Raw genomic sequence first — 17,690 nt, 5'->3', positions numbered from 1 at the left:
TCATGAACAGCCTTGAAAGTCAGCTGAGTGACCATGGGGAGCCACTGGGGTTTTTAAGCAGAAAAAGGACATAACCCAGGTTAGGCATTAAAGGTATGATTTGAGATTTTGTAGTTGAGTAGGAAGTTATTGCAATAGTCCTGGCAAGTGTCACTGAACACACTTGAACTAAAGTTTTTGGTTTTTCAATTGGGATTGTAGTGAACACATGTAACTTTATTCTGATGGACACTTATGGCCCATAGAAGACATTCAGCAACACTGGTTGAATGAATGAATGTGAGTGACTTAGACATCATTACACAGACCAATCTACACAATAATACAATTAAACCTTAAATTTTGTTGAGCTCTTTTCATCCATGTTACCTGAGCCAAAATACCATTTCTTGAATATTTGCACCTGGGGTCCTTGGTTGGTGGCTTTTACATGTAACTAGCTTTTTGTCTTCTTCCCTCACTCTCAGGTTGGGCGCTCAACAGTGTCCGCCTGCCACCTTTGAATGCTGTGGGATGCAGCAGTGGAGGAAGGGGAGGGCTGGCCCTTTGCTCAAGGCCAAGTCAACAGACCTTCTGGCCTCCTTTCTTCATCTATAAACTGTCTATCAGGAAACGGGGAGAACTTTAGGGACGGCCTGGCCTCAGTCCACAGGAGCCCTGAATGAGCCTGCTGGCCTTGGGGCTGGTCTGTCATTGTAAGGGGTCCCCCAAGAGGCACAGTGTTTCATCTCTGCTGCCCTAAGTGTGGACATTCCCTTGGTTCAGCCAGGCTCCTTTTGGCCTCTTGTCCTCTGGTGAAGCTGCCGGGTGACCAGGTTCTGGATAGGTAAGTTGTTCCCGCTTCTCATTAACACAATTCATCATAAAATAACATCTGGTTTTCTTTGCATGTGTCACAATTTCTCATATCAGCTTCAATTACTGTATTTTGCCATGTATAATGGACATCCACATTTTTGGCCCAAACTTTCAGGAAAAAAATCTTCCGTTTTCATTTTTAAATTCAATTATTTATTTGTTTATATTTAAAAACAAAACTGATTATCATATTCCAGGGTATTATGTTGCATATGGATGTTGTTACTGCTTTCTAGAGTTACACTTTTAACTCATAAGAATAAATAAAATAATTTAAAACATTTATATAGATAAGGAATTAGCACTACCCATGTATAATGTGCGTCCTTATTTTTCCCTCAAAAATTTGCACAATAAAGTGCACGTTATACATGGCAAAATACAGTTGGGTCCTACTTTCTTATACTTCACTCAGCTACTCTCAGACGTCATTCATAGATCACCACGGATTTTTAAAATACATTGTACAGGTTCCTTCTCAGGACACTGATTAAACTCACAAACCCCATCTGGTGTTACAAAAGCTGTTTCAAGCCTGGATTCCTTCTCTGAGGTTATTTGCCAACAGTCGACCCATAAATTAATAGTTATGGTATGTTTATTAGTTCCCAGGACTTCGATAGTACACTGATTCTGGGCAGAAGCTTAGCATTTGGTTTGGCTAAAGAGTTTAATTTTCTACAAACCGCACAATCTAATCATATCATCTGGTATTGAACAAACACCAATTTAATGGTCTTTGAATGCTGATGTGTGCACCAGGGCTGAGCTATATAGAGTGTTCACCAGTCTGCAATGCAATGTTTATAAAAGATAGAGGGAAAGAGGGAGAGATGAAGGAGGAGGAGGAGGGGGAGGGGGAAGAAAGGGAGAAGAAGATCAATACAGTGAATTTTTTTAAAAAGGGTAATTCAATTTAAAGACTGTCCATTTTTCTGAGTTCATGATCTTTCCTCTTTTTATGTGTGTTACAGTTGTCTTTAAAATATTTTTAAAATAAGTGTATTCGACAAATAAAAATGGACAACTGTACCACAGTACCTCACATCTTGGAGAACGTTTTACTGAGTTATGAAAGCCAAAGGAATAGGCTATCCAGGACTAATACAGTATCAAGTGAGTTTTAAAGGATGGGACAAGTCCAGATTTAAAACCTCCTCCATCCCTTTCTGGTATGAATAAACATCCGCCACTGTTTCTCATCAGGGCCGGCCAGGGTCAAAAAGATGGGCTTCCCAGACAGGCTCGACGATAGAAGCCTCTATGTCCAACAATGACTTTGCAGAAAGGGGCCATCAGGCATCTGAATCCCTGTCCACTCCCCCATATTTCCAGGTCTTCATATTTCTAAATAATTTTTCAAAAAAAATTTATTGCTTTCACTCACTGGGCATCATTGATCTTCAGCTTCAATGGTAAAAATAAGATTGTGCTCTCGGTCCCAGGCCACACCAGCCTCAGGCAGTCAGAGCTCGCCTTCCGCTGAGTGTCCCTGCTCTCAGAGCTACCAGCCTGTGGCCACTTGCTGCCTTTCAAGGCTGCCCCAAGAGCCTTCCTGATTTTCTGACCCGTCCTTCCTCCCCTGACAGAAAGAACTGGAATGGAGTGAACAAGGCAGTTCAAGAAGAGTAAATGGCAGATTGAGAGCCTTTCCATTGAGGACTGGCATTTGCCGAGTTCTATCCAAAGCCCTGCCACGCTCATTTCTGGATAAAGCCTAAACGGTGACCCAAGCGGGGAGCATATGCTCTGCTTCGCTCCTGCCTCCTATTCCTACCACCTGGGACACACCCTGCTCTCCGCCTTTGGGGATCTTTCCCCACCCTCACCGCCCTGCTATTTTTTTCAACATGTTTAATTCTTATATCTCAGATGCCTGCCCAACAGTCCTAAATTCTTATTCACTGTCTTAAAAGGTTCAAAGCCTTCATGCAAAAGGAACTTCTGTGGCACTCCTTGACAGCCCATGGATCCTAAACCTATGGTTAGCAACCCTCATCCCCAACCCACCCATGACCTTCAGCACCAGGTGGCTGAGTCTAGCCTCATGGCTGGTCTGGAAGGAAGCCAGAGGCTAGAATGTCAACCAAGTGCTATGTGAATACTGCTTGGCAGCTTTTTTCATTCAGCAATAAATCATAGACATCTTTCCATGTCAATCGTATTATCAAGCTACATATGCATGTATTTTTAAAGGGTGAACCTATTCTTTTTGTATGGTTATATCATAATTTAACCTCTCCTTTACTAATGGACATTTAGGTTATCCTTTTACATGTATGTATTTTTCCATTTGTACTTCTGTTTACAGTAGTAGTGTTGCAGGAGCAAAGCACACAATGTACAAACGCTGAGGTTGGGAAGTGGTGCATTTGCAGAATACAGTGTTCCTCTCACTAGTTGGCCATTCCCATTCTTTTAGCCAACAGTCTTTGCCAATCATTCAAATTTCAATTTCTCTAATTAATTGGCTTGTATACCGTATATTTAATAGCTTTGTGCTTCTTTATATGTACATTTTCTTTTCCCCCCAAAATACTTTATTTATTTTTAGTGAGAAGGGAAGGGGGAGAGAGAGGGAGAGAAACATCAATGTACCAGAGAAACATCGATCAGATGACTCTCGCAGGCCCCCAACCGGGAACCTGGACCACAACTCAGGGATGTGCCCTGCCCAGGAACTGGACCAGCGGCCCTTAGGTTTGCAGAGACTCCCAACCCACTGAGCCACACCCGTCAGGGCTCTGTACATTTTCTTTCAATATTCTTTGTCCATATTCCATTTGGGGGCACTTCATAAATCTAAAAGATGAAAAAACTCTTTAAATATGAGTATCAGCCCTTTCCCTATGCAAACATTTACATTCATCACTTAACATTTATGTTCTAGGCACTGTATTACATGTACATTATCTGAATTGATCTTCAGAACAAACTTGCAAGGGAGACCTTATTTTTCCCTATTTTATTCATGAGATTGATGTCCAACAAGGTTAGTGGGAAAGCTGAGACATCCCCAAGTTTGTTTTCAAGCCTGTATTCTTTCCACTACACCATTTGAAACCTCTACATAAACATTTCCTAACACGATTTTAGGGTTGTTTCCTGATCATAGTAGATGACATGGAAACTAGAAAAATTAATAGAGGTGGAGAGAATGACATTTCCTTTCTTTCTCTGTGGTCAAACACTTCACTTGTTAGCAGAGGCTGGTCATTCAGTTTTCATCAAAGGTTTCAAGTCCAAGGCTCTGATTTCTTGTGGTTTATTCCTTCGCAATTGCATTCCATGGTTAGGTCCTAAGGGATATACTCCAGAACCATGAAATATTGGCCTGTATCAGTATTTAACTTCTTTGGTCTGGGATGGGCCTGGGATAATATTTTGGCAACTTCTCAAGTGATTCTTATTTGCAGCCACAGTTGAGATCCACTGTTTTAGAGCATTTCCACAACCCTTTCTAGCTCTGATGCCCCCATTTTATAGCTGAAGAAAGCGGGGCCCAGAATGTGACCTGTCCAAGGTCACGCAGCTGATGAGTGGCAAACACAGACTGCAGTGCATGTCTGACGGTTACCAGGCCGCTCTGCCAAACTGCCAATGTACAGGGAGGGCCACGGCTGTTCTAACTCAGCTGACGGCATAATTCATGGGCTAGACGTGGTTGAGAACTGAAAGGAGTCCTCATGTTAGCACCTAGAGCTGCTGTGTCAGTACTGGCCACTCTGTGATCTTTGCTCGGAAGCTGTGCTGAGAGCCGCTGCATCCCCCGAGGCTGTGAGCCGGCTTCTGCTGCCCCTTTCTGGCACTACTTCCCCTGAACGTCCCATTCGACTCACATCTTTCTCAAGAGCGTCATCTCCATGCTTGCCGTTACTACAGGTGCTGAGTGCACTGGGTTCTCCTCCTCCCTGGTGCTGGCCCAGGCGTGGCTCATCTGTGTTGGTAACCCTGTAATTAACACCAGCCTTCTCCACAAGGCTCTTCACTCCACGAGGCCAGGGACCATTGCTCACCATTGTTTTCCTAACATTTGACCCAGCACCCAGCACCCAGCCTCTGGGAGGTACACCCTCTCCTTAGAGTTTGGGCCAGGAGCCTTTACAAACTCTTCCTCCTACTCTAGGGTTTACAAATTAGAAAAGCAACAGAGGCCCAGGGACCTACCCAAAGTCAGAGAATGAATTTGTGGCAGATTTTATTAACTCATTCAAGACTGAGTTAGCTTTTGAGGGAGCCACAGTTTGTTGCTGATCCATATTTAGCTTACAGAGAAGCCACCCTCTCCATCTTTGGTGCGCATATACTACTCCCGAGTCGCATCTCCAGTTAGTGTACATTCCATTGCAGTGCAACTTAGTGCTCTTCAAAGTCAAGGATGACCATGGACAGCACTTAAAGAGTTTTCTTGATGCCCCCTGCTTTGTATTCAGATTATGCTGATTTTTCTCCAAATTAAAGTGCGAAGTCTGAGTTACAGAAAGTTTAATAATGGGTGCTTTAATACTCATTGATACATGAAGTAGTCACGAACTGGAATTAAAGCAAGGGCTGACTTGTAGGACTTCAGCATGTTTGAATGGCCCAAACTGATTTCTAATTAGGATTATTTTTTCCATGTAACTACATCTGTTCCCTCCACCCCCGCCTTCACTCACCCTTCCCTCCAGTCACTAGTCAGCACTGCCCATCTCTCCTCCCTCCTTTGGAAAGAGCCAATCACCTTCCACGGGTGCCTGCGCCCACTGCTATCCGAATGTGGCTCTAAGGACAGCATATGACAGCACTGAGCTCCTAATTGTCAAATCCAAACTGCCTTTTCAGTCCCAGTGATGGGGCCCTTCTGTGCATTTTACACTGCTGCTACTTCCTTTTTTGAATGCCTCGTCCTCCATCTGTGGCACCGCCTTCTCCTATCACCCTGTGTGCTTCCCCTCTCACGTGTCCTGTGCCACCCGCTGCCTGTGAAGTCGAGGGCCATTCCTCTCGCTCACTAGAATCTGGCGCAGAGGGAGGATGTGAATGTAGACAATATTCCAAAGCATTACTGTGTGACGGTGCTGCACGGAACCATTTTTGCAGATTAACTCATTTGACCCTCACAATTCCATGAAATAAAAATACTACCGTCTTCCTTTCATAGTTTAGGAAATGGATCAAAACATAAGCTCCATGAGGACAGGGATCTTGTTGTCCTTTATGTAACAGTTTTACCAAAGGCAGTGGGGCCCACCGATGCAAGGTTCAAGCTCGAGTCATTAGGACTTCAAAGCTCAATCTGCAATCACTGGACATTCAAACATTGCAGAGCCAGTCCAGGACTGTTTCCTCTGAGTCCTTCATGCACTCCTTTCCCTCTGGCACCTATTCCTTCTCCTGAATTCTTTTTATCAGACGGTGGCCCCACTCTTCACCCTAACACCCGACACGAGAATTGTACAAATCAACCTTGACCCTGCCTCCCCCCTCACCAGTACAGAACAGTGTTGAAGCACCCTGGCTCCACAGAACACAATTCCATTCACAGAGCAAGAAAAAGAAAATCTCAGAAATAATTTTAACAAAAGAAACACAAGATGTGTACTAAAACCAGAAAACATTGCTGACAGAAATTAAAGATCAAAAAAAAAAGGAGAGACATTCTATGTTTATGAATTGGAAGACTCATATTTTTAAGAAGGCAATTATTCCAAAATGAATCTATGGATTCAAAACAATATTTATGAAAATCCCAGCGGGGTTTTTGTTTTTGTTTTTGGTTTTTTTTTTTGGCACAAACTGACAAACTGATCCTAAAACTTACATAGAAATGCAAAGGACCCAGAGTAGTGAAAACAATTGGGAAAAAAAAGTTGGAGGATGTGTCCCTCCTGATTTCAAAATATAAACCGATATATAAACAAATCAATTGACTTTTGACACAGGTACCCTTACCTCACATCATATACAAAAATTAATTCAAAATGGCTTGTGGACTGAAATGTTAGAGCTAAAAGTATAAAACATCTAGAATAAAACAGGAGAAAATCCTTTGTAACCTTGGGTTAGGCAGAGAAACAATGCTACAAGCATGATTCATAAAGAAAAAACTGATAAATTGGACTCCACTAAAATTAAAAACATTTGTGCCTCAAAAGGCACCAATAAGAAATTGGAAATACATGTCACAAATTGGCAGAAAATATTTGCAAATCATATGTCTTATAAATGACTTGTATCCAGAATACAGTATGAACTCTTACTGTGAAATAATAAATCAACCCGATATTAAGTGAGAAAAAGATTGGAATAGACATTTCTTTGGCCCACAGGCACAGGAAAGGATGGCCGAGATCACTATTAGAGAAATACAAATTAAAGCCACAATGAAATATCACTACACACTCACTAGAATGGTCATAATAAAAAAAAGTACAAAATAACAAGTATTGACAAGGATATGAAGAAATTGAAACGCTCATACATTGCTTTCTGTTGAGAATGTAAAGTGGTGCAGACACTTTGGAAGACAGTCTGGAAGTTTTTCAAAAAATCAAACATAAACTCACCATAAAAGCCAGCAATAGCGCTCCTGTATACCCATGGGAAATGAAAACATGCACAAAGACTAGTACACAAATGGCTGTATCAGTTCACAAACAATCCAAGCCTATCAGCCAGTGAATGAATAAACACATTATAATATTGCCATACGATGGAATACAATTCAGCAAAAAGGAAAGTACCAATACATTCTACAACATTCAAAAACATTATGCTAAGTGTGAAAGGTAAGATGCAAAAATAAACCACGTATTGTCCGATTCCACTTTTATTAACTGTCCCTAAAAGGAAAATCAGAAAGATAAAGCGGGTTGGTGGTTGCCTGGCACTGGGGGCAGGAAGGCAGATGGAGCGCAAAGGGGCCCAGGAGATCATTGTGAGGTGAAGGAAATGTTCTACAATAGGTTTGTTGCACAGCTCTGTAAATTTATGAAAAACTTATTGAAATGTACATTTAAATGAGTGAAATATTATGTGAGGTACACTATGGCTCTTCAAAGTTTTGTTTTTTTTTTTGCAGGGTGCAGGACAGACTTGAGATTCAGACCATTTGGATTCAAGTCCTTGCGGTTACCTACTGCTGTGTCACTAAGTTACTTCATCTGATCTGTGCCTTAGTTTTCTCATCTGTTAACTGGGACTTAGAGTAGTACATATGTTATAGTTATTGTGAGAATTAAGTAAGTTAATATGGGTAAAATGCTTACGCAGGGCCAAACATGTAAGTATTCAGTAACTTTAGCTACTTTTCTTATGATTGCTATGATGTCCAACAATTACCAGGTCTTGCCCATTTTACTTAGTAATTAGCTCTCAAGTTAATCACCCTCTCTTTGAAACTTCTTCCCTGGCCTCTGTACCACCGTTTGGCCAGAACACTTGCCTCAGTCTCCTTCCTCTCAGCTTGTTCCCTCACATCTAGGCCCCACTGCTTCTAGGGACCACACAGGTAGTGTGAATGTAACAATGGAAAAACCTGCCTACAGGAAGGACCAAGTTCAATGGCATACAAGGCTCTCCAAAATCTGGTCTCTCTGTGGAATCCCACACCCACCCATCAAAGTAGCAAACGTTCCCCCGTGGGCCATGCAGTTTCTCATGCCTTCCCCGCGGAGGAATGCCCCCTTTTCCCTCCCCGTTTTCTGTCCACTTTATGAATCCCATGAGGTGCAGCTGAGGCAACTCCCCCACAAGCTTCTCAGCCTTCTTAGCTGTGGCCTTCTGTGCCTGCAACGTTCGTCTGTGCAGGTCTCCAATGCTGAACGGGGATGCAGAGGTGATACAACTTGTCTCTGATACTCAAATGTGAGTCTAGCACAGTTCCTAGGATGAATCACTGGGGGTGCTTCATAAAACGCTGACTGGTCAAGTGAGTAACCAGTCTAAGAAGCATTTCCTCAGCTCCTCACATGGGGAAAGTGCATGCAAGCTTCCAAACAACGTAGGCCTTTTTTCAGCATGTCACTTCAGGAAAATGACAGAGGCTGTCTAGGGAAATGGAAATTCAAACAAGGCTCTAGCTATTTTGTACAACTGTTGTAAGCAGTAATGAGAGACAGCACAGGGTTATGCCTCTTTCCATTTGAAGGGATTTATACTTTCGACAACCGTCAGTAGTTCATCAAAATTTATAGAAATTGCTGGTAATATTAATCTTTCCAGTGGAATTTTTCCTAACTTACCTAAAATTAGAGTCTTTAAACTCAAACTGATCTGTGAAGAGTTTTTGAGACAGCTCATGGTAGGAATATAGGACAATCAACTTTAGAAGGATTTTTAAAAAACAGCTTAACTGACAGAATGGGGGAAAAATACAATTATCTGATACCTGGAATCAACCCTGGCCATTCTGATTTAAGGGGCCTGGGGTAGGCACACAAATTTTTTTTTTACGTTCCCATATAATTCTAAGGAGCAGCAGGGGTCGAGATTCACTCCTATGAAATCTAAACTTTGTTCCTTTATTAGTGTTCTTATCTATAAAATGGTGACAACTTATCCTTAGATTTATAATGAACTGAAATCATTCTGAAAGTAAAATTGTAAATTCTAAATGGAATCATTCTACCTAAATGCAATACCTGTGTCATTGTAAGAGTAAAATTTGACTTACTAAAATCACCTTGTCAATAAGCATTTATAACCATATTAGAGATGGACATTTACAACCCATTAAAGACCAATTAAAACAAGCAATAACAACAAAAAAACAGATCTCAAAATCATAATCATAACTCACAATCAAGTGCATACTAAAATAAGGTGTGAGTCTAAAAGATAATTGAGAGTACAAATATTTCCAGAAGCTTAAGCTTAGGTCCTCTATGAATAAAGCCCCATTTATGGACATGGAATGTTTTTCTCCAGTATGAAAAGAGATCTCAGGGCAGTATTGATGAAGTACTGTTTTTATGCCTGAATTATAATGGGCCCTGAGGAAGAGGTCTGTGGTAACTACAGATATGAAAGTCAATTTTAAAGTTATACTGAGTATAACATAAATTTAGTATTAGAATCTTCTTAAAATGAAAAAAAGTTAAAACAATCACATCACATTCTGTAAATATCCCTTTTTCTTCTCCAGAAATATAAAATCTCTTTTAGTTTTTTTTCAAAAAAAAACCTTTATTTTTGATGCTGAAGGGGATCAGGACATGTCACCCCAAAATATTGCCACTTTGGCATAAGATTTTGAGCTGAAGGTATTTGAGTTCCTGAAAACCCTTATATGCCTCAAAAAGCAGAACCTCACCGAAGAACGCAATAGTCATACATCCTTTTCCCAGGCAACTCTAATCTCTTCTGACACCACACCCGGACTTGTCACAAACTATCGTATCTCCCATCTATTTTTCCAGAAAGCCTATCTATTTTCCAAAAAGTCACTTACTTTTCCATATGGGCCGTTCTCCCTAACCCTTCTCCGCTAGGTTGCGTATCTAGACTCTACATTTGCCCCGCCTCATCACTGGGTCCTCCCATTTGAATGCATGATAAACAGGTTAATAAACTTCTGTTTGTTTTTCCCTTGTTCATCTGCTTCTTGTCAGTCCAATTGACAGGGCCTCCATTGGAGAACCTAGAAGGGTAGACAAAAAAATATTTTTTTCCTCCCCTACAATACTTTGATATCTGACTTTACATGTTATTTCCTAGCTTTAAAAAGCTATCATTAAAAAAAAAAAAAAAATCCTACAGAAAACATAAGTTCCTGAAAGAGTCAAATTTTAAAAATCATTTGAGACTCTGGGTCTACTTTTTTTAACTTTTCAAACTAAATATTAAAAAAATATAAACTATACCAAAGTGCTTATTATTTTAGGCAAAACTGCCATGAAGACTTAGTAACAAAATATTTACAAGTACATGCAATTAGAGTAAAATCAGTCTCCACTCATAAAAACTCTTACCAAATGTTTTTCATTAATATATTTTAACCCACTTTACCAATATTTATAATTTCTTCATTATTTATCTTTATTAAAAATAAATCTGAAAATGTAAAATTGAATTGTGGCAAATAACTTCAAATTAAATTTTCCTATTTGAAAAAGTAACATAGAGATCTATACTTTGTAATGGGGAAGGCTGGAAATAATACCTTATTGCTGTTAATAATGGCAGATTAAATAATATATAGGACAGATGCTATAGTTCTAAACACAGCACTACTGGAAATTAATAAGGTACATAACACAGTATTTGATATATATACAGTCATGTCAGCAAACACTGGGCAATATCGACTCAGTTAGAAGACAATTAGCCTCAGAAGGATGAGGGATGCAGCACTTCAGTCGTGTGAATAAAAACACAGGAAAGACACAAACAACATATATGTATTACTTTTAGCATGTTAAAAACAATCACATCGAAAAGTATACAGATAAAAAATGTCATAGATGACATAAGAAAATAGTGTGTGTGTGTATACATATTTTGCATACATATATATATAAATCTACAGTATCTACCACTGTTGATATATAGATTTAGGAGCAGCTCAGGTGCTGCTATTATGAACTAAATTGTACAGCTTGGTTTATTACAAGTCACAGAATCATGATTTAAAAATTAGAATGAATATCCTCAGCTACATTTTTATATACATTTATTTCTAAGGTTCACATGATCTGAATCGAGAGCCCAGTGATGTCAGGATTTTGTTTGCACTTCAGTGTAGTTTTCACCTGCTAATATACTTCATTTGTTTTGCCATTTCATAACATCATTACCAAGTTGATTAAAATTACATTAGACTCATTATATACATAACAAATATCATCACATTCACTAGCTACACAAATGTTAACTTTCATTTTAAAAGACATACTTCTGTACCTTGAAAGCTTAAAGCCCCGACTTTCAACAAGAAGAGCCCGCAATATTAGGTTTTCTACTCTATTATTCAAATGTGAGCGAAGTAATGTTGAAAACAAGCTCTCCGATTAAACACAAAGTCATACTTTCTTGGCATGCTCCAAACTTTGTCAGTGTTTTGGTAACTGTAGTGTAAATAGAATATTTTAAAAGACATTACTAATTTCTTTTTAACATGGACCTAAATTTTTGTCACTGAACAAAAAAAAGATTTTTGAAATTATGAAAGTCATACTTTTAAAACAGGACCAAAATCTTAGATTCCTGTTAATAATTCAGGTCATTTTTTACAATTTTATACACTGATAATTTAATGGCCTAAGTGCAGTAATACCCACTGACTACATTCTTTAAAGAAAAGAGTGCCAGGAAAAAGATCATGTAAATGACCACCCCATGTTTTGTAGTGAAGCCTTGCAGGAATTTGAGGGGCAGAAGAAGTAACCAAATTGTTAATCCTGGTTTCAAAGGAATTTGCAAGTAGTTTGTTGTGTCACCCAACAGTAATTTGCAGCCTCCCCTGAGGGCTCCACAGCCCTTCCTCTGCGTCTGGCAAGGGACCTGCCGCTGTGAGCTCTGCGAGAGTCAGACCGTCAGACCGGAACAGAGGGCGCAGGGGCACTAACGCCCATCTCCGCGCTATCGGGGCACTGCTGCACCTTTGCCATAAGCTTACTTTAACTGCCACAATTCTTAAGCATCATTAAGGGGTTAGCCATTTTCTCCAATGTCGTTAGTTTTCAGAGTAAAGAAAAATGTTAGCAACGGAATGAAAAAATACGACCATTCTGTGAGATTTGAATTAATCAAGTCAGGGCAAACCCTTAAGTCAGTTTAGGATATGGGTTAAAAACATGAGGGGGGAAAAACTTCACTGAAAAACCAGTTAAAGAAAAGAAGAAAAATAAATTATTCCATGGATCTAGAGTCAAAGCAGAGTTGTGTTTTGGGGTTTTTTTTTTTAAACATTTCATTAGTTCTGTGTTCAAATGTGTATGCATAGATGCCTATTAACTATGAAGAGATACATACACTACATAGAGCCTTAAAAATATCTACTCTACACAGACAGTTTTTCAGTGCTTTGTAACATTTCTCAAAATAGAATGGGCTAATAGAGTAAAAGGGATCAGATTTTGGAGAAAGCTACAAATGAAACTGAGTAGTGAATGATTGCTTTGCGTGCATCCCTATATGCTATTGCTATGTTTCCATGTTAAATCAACAGGTTCAGTGATGATGTGATTTAAAATGCTCACCTTAAGCAGCATCTACAGGGGGAGGGAAACACTTCCATCTATTCTTATTACTAACATACATAAGAATTGTGCGAGTTGTTTACAATGGTATAAAATACTGCTTTGGCAATTATAAACATAGCAATGTAGGTTCTGTATGGTGTCTATTCTCTTGTCTTAAGCAACTAGAGATGAAGTCTCACAGCAATACTGATTCTTGAATAGAAAGCCCATCCCGGTTTCTGTAGTGATACACTGGAGCCGCGGGCCCTGCATATGGATACCCAGATGAACTGGCGTCTTCTAAAGCTGGGGATGTTCTATACCGCAATGGACTATCCACGGAAACTGCGGGGAGGTTATGGTCCTGAAAGGGTACATGTTGAAAGGCAGAATATTTTGTTAAATTGCTTAAGTGGCTACGGTTAGCATCTTGAGTCCGTGACTGTTCAGACATCTCAGGTCTGTATGTGTAACTGACTTCTGACCATTTTCTGTTATCTGGCAAATAATCCACTGGAGGAATGATGAATTTTCCATTCTTTGGGGACCCTGAATTGCCCGAATATCCCCCAGCACCAATATCAATGGGAAGAACTTCTATTCGACTAGATGGCAGGACGAGAGGAGTTGGGCGGCTCTGTGATTTCTCTGGAGAAACACTGATGGAAAGAGTAGAACTAGAACCATAGGGCTTCCTGGAAGGATTCATTTGCGCGCCATGGCTAAACTGTGGAGAAGCAAAGCTGCTGTTAGCGGCAGGGATGTGTTTTGGAGAATTTCCATGGTAAACAGGGGGATTGCTGTAAGATGGGGGGTGTATTGTCCCGTGATCTTCCCCATCTAACTGAGTTGGATAGTTTGCATAACTTGGAGGCTGTACTTTAAAAGTAAATTTGTTTGATACTTTTGATGGACTAGAACTTGGCTCAGCGAGCTTTCTTGGACTGTGAGCGTAAACAATAGTCCTTGGACTCTGAGAGTACGCCCTTCCGAGTGCCTCTTCAACAGACGTGCCATTTTCATTCTCAGGCACATTATCATACTGCGATGCGTTCGAGCCCCGTTTCCCTTCCTCGGCATCCCAGACCTTCATCTTCGGCCGCGCGTTGGACATTCGAGCATCAGTGGAACATGGGATGGTGACTGTAAGCATGGGGTGTGCCGATCGACTTTTGCCTTCAGTGGCATATTTGGCCGTTTTTTCAATAGCTGAAACATCTGACGGTTTATTCCATTTCGGCATAAATTCCTTCCTGATATTTGAAGTAGCATTGCTGTTTTGATTAGCAGCTGCATGATCATATTGCCTGGCATTGTCTTGTGGACCTGATGGAAGTCTCCTTTGAAGATCTGACTCATCTCTAAGCTTTTTACTATCCTCATCCACCGATTTCCGCCTGGGCTGCCTCACTCTTTCTGGTGTACCAACTCTACTTTGATGGTGAGGGGAATGCTCTGATTTCTTGTGAGGTGAGGAGTCACTCTCTCTTCTGATGTTCTTATGGGGACTTGACCTGCCAAAGCCTTGTCCATTGCTCAGATGACTAATGCCAGCAAACTGAGATTCAGGTGGAAGCTGTCCCAAAGGTTTCTTTGGAAATTCATCCTCTTTACCTAACAGGAAAGACAAATTCATAAGTAACGTAAACACATGAGTAAATAGTATGAAACATAAGAACCACACTATAAATAACTGCATATTTCTATTTGCACTCATACACATACACACAGAATTACAGTGGCCTAAGAGAAGCATTTAGAGAGACTGATAGTAAGACATACCAAAATTGAAAATCTTATTAGGTAATGTGCATATGGGGATATTTTATAGCCTTACGAGTCAAGTTCATACAATTGTGTAACATATGGTTCTTATATTTTGTTAAGACATACTGTTACATGCTTTTTCAAGAATGCAAGGCTCTCTACTTCCCCCAGTAGAGAAGTAGAGAGGCTAAAGGATGGGTAAATGACTTGGGGTTGTGTACATACAATGCAATATGCAGATGATTTGTTATAGAACTGTACACCTGAAACCTATATAATTTTATTAACCAATGTGACCCCAATAAATTCAATAAAAAGACATGTTTTATCATGGGGGAAAAAAAAAAAAGAATGCAAGGCTGATAGTCTCATTTCTATTCCTAAAACAATCCTGCAGGTCAGTTATTCAATGTCTTGCCATTACTTTCATTTTAGCTGACCTTGACTAAAATGATTTTGAAATCTCAGTAAAACATTTCTTACCAACTTCAAGCAGATCTGCCAAATTTAAAAGTCAACTGATGACCAACTGTGATCTAAAGTTGTCCCCAATAGCCTATTGTTAGTATTATTACTATCATCATCATCATCATCATTATCTTAAGTACCTTCCACAGTAAAACTGTTATCATAAAAAGAAAGAGTACTCTTTCTTTTAAAGCTAATATTCTAAGAGGATCCTCCTTTAAAGAAAAAAAGAATAAAACAAAAAAAAGAAAGAGAAAATCATTATTGGCTACTTTTAGCTTTATTTTAAATAACATCAGAAAATAAATGAGGAATTAAAGAAAGTACAATAAGTTTGGCATTTAGCAGTGTTTGAAGATGATCTATTACATATGAATATCCAATAAATATCACCTTGGAAAGAAACAAGATTTCACTTATAAAAGCTCCATAGTTTAAGATATATTTTCACCAGTTATTACAAAATAATATATTCTCACTTAAAAATAGTTGCGGCTCACTTCAAGTATCCACCTGTCTGTTGTCCATCCATCTAACAAACACCGAGTGAGCTTTGCTTCAGGACTGCGCTAAGCAATGAGTATGTTAGTAGTGAGTTGGCAGACCTGGTCTTTGTTTGCATATAGCTCACTTCCTGTAAGCACAATTTTGTTATTTACCCACATATCATAGTTTTCTTTAGAACATTTCAAAAAATATTCGATGAGCTTTTCTTTGGGAGAGGAAGGAACAGAGAATGATGAAGAAACAATATCCTTCACATAGTTAAGCTACCAGAATCAATCAAGGAAAAATAACCTCATGCTCTTCTAATTTGGTGGTTGTGAAACTTTTTATAAGCAGATTTTGTTTTTGTCAAACCAAATTTCATATGAAACCCCAATATATAAAAAAGACATAAAGAAAGCTGCTCTAACTAAAGCGGAGGGGCTCAGAATGCCCCCATCACCCCCTTTTCCACCCCCCTCAGCTGGGCAGCTTCTCCGGTCCCTGGGGTTTCAAAGGGGTCCCGTCCTGGCCACATTTTATGGACAGGAAAGCAGAGTCTCAGAAGCCAAGTCATTTTTAGTGGCACAAATAAAACGAGAACCAGGGCCCAGTGTTTTCTTCCACTGTGCTATGTTCATTAAACTCCAAAGAAGCTTCTGATGGTTTTAACCAAATTTAACTTTACTTTGACAATATCTGTACAAGATCTTTATTTGATACGTTTGAAAGCACACAAAGCATTAGAACTGGGAATCAGTTTGTTTCATTCACTCACCCATTCAACGAGTACACACCTATCGAGCAACCACTTTGTACAGGAGCTATTCTAGGTGCTGGCCATGCGGGGACAAAATGGGGGAGCCCCTGCCCCGTGGGGCTGATGTGCGCGCTGGGCAGAGCTGTGAGCAAAGGGCCAGGGCAAGGCCAGTACAATGCCATGGATGGGGCGGAGCAGGGCAGGGGAGAATTCCTCCAGGAACACAGGTGCTCTGTTCCTAGCATGGGAGGCCGGTGGGCAATGACTGCGGACGGGGCCAGAGGAACGGAAGGTCACGCCGCACGGGGCCTTGAAGAACTCTGGACTTTTTGTCTGTATCAACTACAAACTACTGAAGGCTTTTCAGCAGGAGAGCCACACAATCTGATGTCTATCTTATTAAGTTCACTTTGAATAGTGGGTTGGACTTAGATTGTGTAATAATTAATGAAGATAGAAAGAGTACTAGCTAATACTCATTAAGCCCTTACCTGTGTCAGCACTTCTCAAAAAGCTATCAATAACAGCATCAGCAATAGGCCTATACCATAGCTCACAACTATTATTCTCATTTCAAAGATGAGAAAACTGAGGCAGAAGTGAATTTGCCCAAGGGCGCACAGCTAGTCAGTGGCAGATCGGGAACTCAAGCCCAGGGCTGATTCCACAGCCTTCGCTCGTTACTCTTACACTACAGTGTGGTGGGAGCAGGGAGGAGAGGTTGCTGCTAGGACATGTTCTAAAGCAGAGTACAGCACTCGTTCCTGTGTTAGATGTGCGTGATGAGCAGAGCAGAGCATGGCTCCTGGTTTACAGACAGCAACAGACAAGTGCTACTCAGTAACGTTCTGCGTCTTTCATAATAAAGACATTTTATGATATGTGGACAAATTATTTCAAGTGATAGCCCCGATTATAAAATGCTCATCATTGAAGAAGTTTTCTTTGTTCATGAATGCTGTATGTAAATTAATCCAAAGCATTCCAGTGCTCTGACTAGTCTCATAGGAAATACCTAGAACTGGGGTCAGAGTTGACTCAAAAGCAGTCCAAGTCAAGAAGTTTCTAAGTACATAGTTATTCAGCTTACATGGTTAAAAACTGACAATAAAAATTAAAATATATCTAGTGTCCCCAAAAAGTTTTTATCAACTCTACAAATAGTGATCCATTTAGTCCAGATAAAT

At 40.0% G+C, this 17,690-nt stretch overlaps 1 protein-coding gene across 3 annotated transcripts in view; it reads right to left on the bottom strand.

Moving 5' to 3' along the window:
• Positions 1–11,325: 11,325 nt before the first annotated feature.
• The window catches only part of USP6NL (USP6 N-terminal like), a 175,453-nt gene continuing 169,088 nt past the window's right edge, over positions 11,326–17,690 (bottom strand). For all 3 annotated transcript variants that reach the window (XM_054593783.1, XM_054593767.1, XM_054593775.1), the window contains one exon: positions 11,326–14,636. In XM_054593783.1, coding sequence (XP_054449758.1) covers positions 13,219–14,636 — 1,418 coding nt within the window. In that variant the 3' untranslated portion in view covers positions 11,326–13,218. The remainder of the gene's footprint in view (positions 14,637–17,690) is intronic.

The sequence above is a fragment of the Pteronotus mesoamericanus genome, unplaced genomic scaffold, assembly GCF_021234165.1.
Source record: "Pteronotus mesoamericanus isolate MK-2021 breed Mesoamerican mustached bat unplaced genomic scaffold, CSHL_Meso_final contig_130, whole genome shotgun sequence".
Lineage (NCBI taxonomy): Eukaryota > Metazoa > Chordata > Mammalia > Chiroptera > Mormoopidae > Pteronotus > Pteronotus mesoamericanus.
This window is presented reverse-complemented; position numbering and strand designations above follow the sequence as displayed.